General features: G+C 46.6%; 1 protein-coding gene across 1 annotated transcript in view; it reads right to left on the bottom strand.

Moving 5' to 3' along the window:
- OMA1 (OMA1 zinc metallopeptidase) overlaps positions 1-8,506 on the bottom strand; it is a 45,755-nt gene that overhangs the window by 3,878 nt on the left and 33,371 nt on the right. The window contains exon 8 of the mRNA XM_018557878.1: positions 7,513-7,662. Coding sequence (XP_018413380.1) covers positions 7,513-7,662 — 150 coding nt within the window. The remainder of the gene's footprint in view (positions 1-7,512; positions 7,663-8,506) is intronic.

Raw genomic sequence — 8,506 nt, forward strand, 5'->3', positions numbered from 1 at the left:
GGGGGTGGGGGGGCTCAATGGTTTCTTGCACCGGGGCCCTGGGGTTTCTAGTTACGCCTCTGCTTGAAGAACAGGCCGAAACGAAACGCACACATCATGTATGGCTAGGTTGAGAGACTGGAGGGATCCAGTGGGAGTGGGGATAAGGTAAGTAAAATATCTTTCTCCTGTCCCCTAGGCATAAATGAGCCGTTATCCTTTGCAGTGCAGGGGCAGCTCCGCTACACAGGAAAGCTTTTCATTTCCCTGGAGTTGGCTTTTAAAACAGAGATTTTAAAAGGCATACTTTATGCAAGTCAGGTATCTCTAGGAAGAGACCGTGCCCTTGAAACGCGTAAGCCTTGATGCACGGTTGGGGCTGTGGCTACGTATTGCTAAACGCGTTACCTGTATCCAGCTGGATTGAGGGAGCCTCACCTTGGATGAATTTTATATTACAGGTTCTTTTTCCAAGCATTTTATATACGCTAAACATTTTTTAATAAAGTTAGTTAGATGTCCCACAAGGCCGGTGCCGTGTTCTATAGTGTAAGAAGACAATGAACATTTGTTTAATAAAGTTTTACTGCAGATATCAGGTGACACCGATGTGCTTTCTATTTGTTCTACATTGTGTGAAATCCACCGTGGCGGCCCCAATACATACGGGGAGAAAAAAACAAAGGTAGACATGATGGGACAGGAAGTGTGTTATCCGCAGACGTACGCCAATCGCAAGATTGGCGCAGATGTACGCCAATCGCAAGATTACCCCAATAATTACGTAGCATTATCGGGCCAATAAGCGCCGCCACACGGGAGTCCATATCCCTGTGTAATCTTCAACTCGTGTAACTCATAAGGCCCCTTTCACGTGGACCGATCAGGAGGGGATCCATGCACGGATCACCTGCTGATCAGAATGGATGTCACCATTGTGACATTCGTGTCCGTCCAGGTTTTTCCTCCATCTTGTAATCAAGGAAAAAAATTAAATGGCCAGACCCGTGTTATTATTATATTATTATTATACAGGATAGGGATGTTCAGATACCAGTCCAGACACCCGTGCCGATACTTGGCATTTTCATGAGAACTACCCGGGTTGCAGCGGTTGCAGCTGGCACCTGGCTCTGGCTCTCCACCACTGTCCTGAAATCATTAGTCTGTATTGTGTTTAGAAAAACTGTCACATGACAATAAATATGAACGTATCAGGACTTGTACTTGCAAAAATGGTATCTGTGCATCACTTTATATATGTTTATAAAAACAAAATCATACATTAATACATGGATGTACAAATCCCAGGAGCTCCGTGTGCTCCTTACACATGACAGCTGCCTCCTAACTTTTGAATTTTTCTCTAGTCTAGTCCTGGAGCCCGAAAAGTATCTGTACTTCGAGTATCGAGTATGGTACTTGGTATCTTAACATCCCTAATACAGGACTTATACACTGAGTGGCCAGATTATTATGACCCCCACCGTCAGTACTTCGTTGGGCCGCCTCGTGACTCCACGAGATGAGGTGATGCCAGGAATCTGAGACGGCACTGTTGCCCTTCTGTTGTCTTGTACCAGTCTTGCCCCTCCCAGCCAACAAGTTGCGTAGCGCTTTACAATAAAAGGAAGATATTACAATCACAATACAATTCAAGACAAGATGGTCCCTGAGGGCTTACAATCTAAAAAGGTAGGGGCCAGTGATACATGAGGAGGTAGCTGTGTGGGGATGAAGTGTTTGAGAATGTGATGGTTGAGTGGTTGAGGTGGGATGTTGGTCAATGGGCAATCAGATGTAAACGGCCGTATGTATGTATGTTTATATCAGATTACTCCTGATTTGGCACAGTCAGGTCTGGTGAAACAGAAGTCTGATCCGTTTGTTTTTCTGCACCTGACCCGGAACCTAGGGATGCCCATGTGTTTAAATCCGACTGCCCACCGATTAACATTGGGCTTCCGATCAGTTCCGACTGCCCATAGACTAACATTGGGCTTCCAATTAGCTCCGACTGCCCATAGACTAACATTGGGCTTCTGTTCAGATCCGACTGCCCATAGACTAACATTGGGCTTCCGATTAGCTCCGACTGCCCATAGACTAACATTGGGCTTCCGATCAGCTCCGACTGCCCATAGACTAACATTAGGCTTCTGTTCAGATCCGACTACCCATAGACTAACATTGGGCTTCTGTTCAGATCCAACTGCCCATAGACTAACATTGGGCTTTCCGATCAGCTCCGACTACCCATAGACTAACATTGGGCTTCTGTTCAGATCCGACTGCCCATAGACTAACATTGGGCTTCCGGTCAGCTCCGCCCGAAAAACTGACAGGCGGATCTGATTGGAAAGCCCATGTGAAAGAGCTCTAAGGATCAGAAAAGCAATTACAAATGATACAAGCTGTTTTAAAATAAGAATATCTTAATACAATGTATCAACATGGTGGAAGTCAATATGATTTTCTTTGAATGGGGTGTAACAACGGAGGTCCACTTTCAAAAAGAAATAAAAGCCTGTAAAACGCGTTACACCCCGCCGTTTGAATCCCGAATTCAGAGACGGAAGCGACCCCTGAAAACGTCTCTCCGACAACTATTTTGGGAACTTTTGGGTTGCCAAGAGACCGGTCTATGTTTAACGAATACCAAGACAACCGAGCTGGCAGCCCTGCCTACCGCTACGAGACATGAAAGATGCACGGCTCCGAAAAGACAGGATTAAAAGGTTTTCATCAAGACTCGGAGGGGGGGATACAGGAAAAAAGCCAGCAGTGGGTTTTTTTCCAAGGGGCCGCTGCGAGATGTGATTGATGTGACACAAGCATGATGGGAAATGAGAAGGGAGGGCACGAGACATAAAGGTTAGATGAAGTAGAAGACAAAAAAGAGATTTCATTTGGCATCCAACCAAGAACTGGCAGTAGTGCGCGGCTCGTTTACACAAAGCCGGTGGAAGAGGCAACAGAGGCGTTTCGGAGAGCAACAGATGTTTGCTTTTACCACCTCTATTACAAGTCAGAGCTGAAATGTGATTGGCTGTCAAAGAGCATCTGTCATTTGGACTATTCAGGGCTAAGTGACAGGTTCTCTTATCCCTGCCCCATCAGTAAATACCCAAAAGATTCCTACTATTTTACATAGTTACATAGTATTTGAGGTTGAATAAAGACACAGGTCCTTCAAGTTCAACCTTTGTGTGTATGCATGTGGTTCTGCATGTGTATGGTGTGTAGGAGTCCCCGTGTGATCTTGTTCTTAAGAGTACCTGTACAAGGTGTATGTTACGGTCTCTGAGGAAATCGTCCAAATGCTTTTTTAAAAGGAGAACTATGAGGGGGGTACCACATGATTTTGATCGCATGTTCCCAGAATGCAGTACTTGGACCCTGAGTGACCAATCCCCAAGTCCGAATACTGTCACCTGACCAGGAAGAGAAAGAAGTTACCTCAGTGTAAGCTCCTAAAATCAGATGCACAGAATTATTTGTTGTCTCTGCCTGCCCCGCTTTAGGGTGATTGGGAGTTACTGGGAAGCATGCTAGGTCCGTGGATGCGCCCCCTCCATCGACAGCCATGACATGCTTAAAGTGGAAGTAAAACAAAAAAAACATTTGGGCCCCCGGGAGCTTTTTGCACATTATGGCACCCTTAACTAGCAAGTCCGGATTTCCCCTCATCGCTGATGTTTCCATGTTTACCCGGCCGTCTTCCAGGTTCAGTCTTCAGCCATCTTGATTGACGGGGTCGACACAACTGCGCATCCGCAGCTCAGTGGAAAAAAAAAAAAGCACCGACAGGCAGGGAGAAGCACTGATGACAGAAGAGACATACACAGTCTATTCTGTCATATAAAGTCTACCGGTCAGCATTTAAAAAAAAAAAAAATGGGTTTACATCCCCTTTAGGCGGCGGAGTTATTTAATATTTTTTAAATCCCAACTCTCTCTGGGCTCCGAGACCTCACACGGGTGGCCCCCTCTCCCTCAGAGGCTTCCCTTGCTCTCTATATATTTTTTAATCTAGTATACTTACATTTTTTCAAAGTCTCCTGGCCGGTCGCCCATGCTCCTTTTTTGCCCCCGATCTTCTCAGCAGTGGGTGTCAGACCCCGAAAATTCAGAGAGTGGTGATCAGCGCTGTTCTCTGCATGAATATACTATAAAGGGTGGGGTGGTTAAGGGGCGTGGCCATGACATCCAGTCATTCATTGCATGTCTTCTGTTTTCCAGGTCGAATGATGCCAAGAAGAAGACTGAGGGCCTCTTGTGGTGGAATGGAAGTACTGCAGGGAGGGGGCAACTCCAGATTACAAGAATTGCAGACTGAGCTCATTGGAACTCCTGCAAATTGGAAAGTAGAACGATAAATAGAGTTTGTATAAAGAAGAGGAAGCACAAGGCAGCTTGCACTATTTTTTTTGTCAAAAATCAGTCAGAGCTGAGCTGCTGAGACTCATTCACCTAACTAACCGCTCAGTCTCTGCAACCCCCCCTCTGTCAATCCCTACACTGGCTTCCTATAGCCCAAAGGATAAAATTCAAAATATTAACAACCGTGCACAAAGCCATCCACAACTCCGCCCCCGGCTATATCTCCAACCTTGTCTCAAAGTATCACCCTAAGCGTCCCCTCCGCTCTTCACAAGACCTCCTGCTTTCCAGCTCCCTCATCAACTCCTCCCATGCTCGCCTCCAGGACTTCACTAGAGTGTCTCCCATCCTATGGAACTCTCTACCCCAACCTGTCCATCTATCTCCCACACTGACTGCCTTAAGACTCATCTCTTCAGGGAAGCCTATCTCACCTCACCCTAACCACTGAACAATCACTTTCTCAAACAATCATCCCTGCGCAGATCCCTCCTCATGTATCACTGGCCCCTCCCTTTTAGATTGCAAGTCCTCAGGGGCGGGGCCCTCCTTACTATCTTGTCTTGAATTGTAATGTCTTCCTTATATTGTAAAGTGCTGCACAAACTATTGGCGCTATATAAATCCTGTATAATAATAATAATAATAATAATAAGTCCAATTATTAAACATAATTGTATTTTCCTCTCACTTTTTGCTGTGCTACATTTTTGCATGGCATACAGCAGGTGATAATTCTTTGTGTCCACAGTTATATAGGTTCTGTGTCACTGCCCCGCCCCCTGCCTGGTTTGTTTTTTGAATGGACTACAATTAAGGCTCCTAGTAAAGGCAGGATTCAGTAGATAACATTGGCTGCATTGAAATATTGCTTTCATGATGATTGTGAAAGGGAGTTCTCCCATACTTGCCTGAGGTTGTCCTTTAAGAGCTCCGACTCCTAATAGCCGGTATTGAAAATTCGTCTCGGAATCTTTTAAATGTTAACAGCGGAGCGTGAATATTGGCGCACGTTTAAGCTCAGCGAGCGGAAGGACGGCGTGACGGTCTGCAGCCATTGAGATTAGCGGCATCTGCAAGCAATATATTTACATGCGGGTGCACGTTACAAGAGTGCGGGCTGAGTCAGGTCAACTGAAGCGGATCCACATGTACGCCCAATTATATCTGTATTCACAAACATTACTCGCTTCAGCCACAAGGAAAACCACTCAGAGGAACGAGATGTCTGTGTGTTATTATCAGACCGTTTGCTTAGCTGACCAAAAAATATATATATTTGAGGAGCAAAGATTGCTTCTTGAATTGTATGGCATTGTATGTGATGATGTCAACGAGAGGGGCGGCGACACGACCGGTCAAGGAAGGCTTCGGGGGACAGGTTGTCACAACTGGAACTGGAGGATCTCCCTAGACCAGGGGTAGCAAACCTCCGGCCCTCCAGCTGTGGTGGAACTACAGATCCCATGAGGCATTGCAAGATTCTCACAGCCACATACATGACTCCTTAAAGTGACATTAAACCCTCAGATTTTTTAACATAAACCAATACTGTAATGTGCACCTTACTGTAATCCATGGTAGTTTCCCTTCTCTTTGCTGCTCTTCCTTTTAAATCTGTATCTGTTCTCATGCTGGGCAGAACTTCTGTTTTGCAGCAGACTGCCTTGTCTCAGGAATGGATACACGGTGTCTGTGTGCAGGTTCACAACCTGAGCCAGCACTACAGGAAGAGGCCCTGAGCTGCAAAGGGAAGTTCTCCCCAAGCATGAGAAGACATGAGGATTTAAAAGGAAGAGCAGCAAAGAGAAGGGGAACAACCATGGATTACAGTAAAGCGCACATTACAGTATTGTTTTATGTAAAAAAATCTGAGGGCTTAATGTCACTTTAAGAGAGATGCATCATGGAATTTGTAGTTTTACCACAGCTGGAGGGCTGGAGGTTTGCTACCCCTGCCCTAGACACATCAAGCATTATACTGGGATGGGACGCTGGCCAGAGCATCCCACTCATCTCCTTGGCAACCAGTAATGTCACTGGTTGCCAGGAGCTGGGATGGGACGCTGGCCAGAGCATCCCACTCATCTCCTTGGCAACCAGTAATGTCACTGGTTGCCAGGAGCTGGGATGGGACGCTGGCCAGAGCATCCCACTCATCTCCTTGGCAACCAGTAACGTCACTGGTTGCCAGGAGCTGAAGGAGACACCAGCCAGAGCAAACCAGGTTGCTAGGAGCTGGGCAGGGAGATGTGTATGGTCCTTACACATTTTCCCCCTGGCTCTCTGCAACCTGGATCGTTCTGGCCGGAAAGCGGATAGCAGGCACAATGCAAGTATTTTGCAGGACAGGGGCCATTCCGGCCGACCCCCCCCCACATGACCCAAAGAGATGCCGTCAGAGGCAAAAGCCTCTGGCTGCCTCATTAGGGACGACTCTGCAAATTGTGGCTCCATGCACACAGACTGTGTGCAGACTGATAGCCACCCATCAAGGCATTTTGATATTTGCACAACTCCTTCCAAAAGCCAGCCCACTGCTTAGATCAAGGCTGAGAGCTCCTGGGAGAAGAACTGAGGCAGGGTGCTGTGATGTTTAGGAAGCTATGTACAGCACCCTGCTGGCCCCTCCCACCAGCCATGATCTGCCCACGGGGCATAAAGATGTATAGGGACCCAATGATGACATTACTGGGTCTAAAATAGGTTATGTAATAAGATACATTTGTGAGCACCTGACCATCATACCTATATGGGCTTGTAGGACATTCCATTCCAAAACCATGGGCATTATATATGGAGTTACCCCTGTATTGCAGCTATAACTGCCTCCACTCTTCTAGGAATGCCTTCCACAAGACTTTGAAGGGTGACTATGGCTATTTGTGCCCATTCAGCCAAAATAGCATCTGTGAGATCAGGTTGTTGATGTTGGATGAGAAGACCTGGCCCGCAATCGGTGTTCCAATTCATCACAAAGGTGTTCGGTAAGGTTGAGGTCAGGCTCTGTGAAGGACACTCGAGTTCCTCCTCATCAAACTCATCATACCATGTTGGCACTGTGTACCTGAACTCAATAATTTAGAGGGGGGGTCCACATACTTTTGACCATACAGCGTCTTTTAATTTGCATTTAGCCATTTTGCTCACCGTTGGTACAAGCCGGTCCAGATATTCTGCTCGATTCTCATGTGATGGGTGGGTGGAAAGCCATTCCGGGATACGAAGTTCGCCTACCGTGTTTTCCATCACTACCATCTGTCTCCAGAACACGGAGCTGGCCCTCACGTCAACGCAGGCCTGGGGGACAAAGCAGAACGGTAATCCTTAGGACATTGCTGAATCATAAAATCACTATTATACTGCTAATTAGAGTAAAAGAGAGAGCAATTGAGAGACAGGGGCAGAGCGTTGTCACCCTATAACACGAAGTGCCTGAACAAGGAAAAAAAAAATGCTCATTAAGTCTGGGGGTAAAGGAATACGCTGTAATACATACTTACCCTATTCCTCACTCTGGGTGGCGTCCACAATCATACACTATATTGCCAAAAGTATTGGGACACCCATCCAAATCATTGGATTCAGGTGTTCCAATCACCTCCATGGCCCCCATGGTGTATAGGATGAGGTACCTCGGCATGCAGACGCTTCTACAAACATTTGTGGAAGAATGGGTCTCTCTCAGGAGCTCAGTGACTACAAGCGTGGTACCGTGATAGGTTGTCACCTGTGCAGTAAGTCAATGCGTGACATTTCCTGACTACTAAATATTCCGCTGTCACCTGTTAGTGGTATTATAACAAAGTGGAAGCAACTGGGAACAACAGCAACTCAGCCAGGAAGTGGTCGGCCACGTAAAATAACAGAGCGGGGTCAGCGCATGCTGAAGCGCACAGTGCGCAGAAGTCACCAAACAACTAGTCCTTCTTTTCTAAGATGCTCCGGCCGGCGGTCACATTGTGACGCCACCACAAACAACGTGGGACCTCTGCCTTTCACCTTTGGAATCACACCACCATAGCTCTGCAGCTTCCCGCCTGATCAGACTTACTGCGTATGCAGCATACATTTTCTACTTTCAATAGCTGCCAGGTAGAGCCGTTTCAAGACACTGCTCATAAAAAAAAAAACCCGCTGTATT

Source organism: Nanorana parkeri, unplaced genomic scaffold (genome assembly GCF_000935625.1).
Source record: "Nanorana parkeri isolate BGI_ZX_2015 unplaced genomic scaffold, ASM93562v1 scaffold309, whole genome shotgun sequence".
Lineage (NCBI taxonomy): Eukaryota > Metazoa > Chordata > Amphibia > Anura > Dicroglossidae > Nanorana > Nanorana parkeri.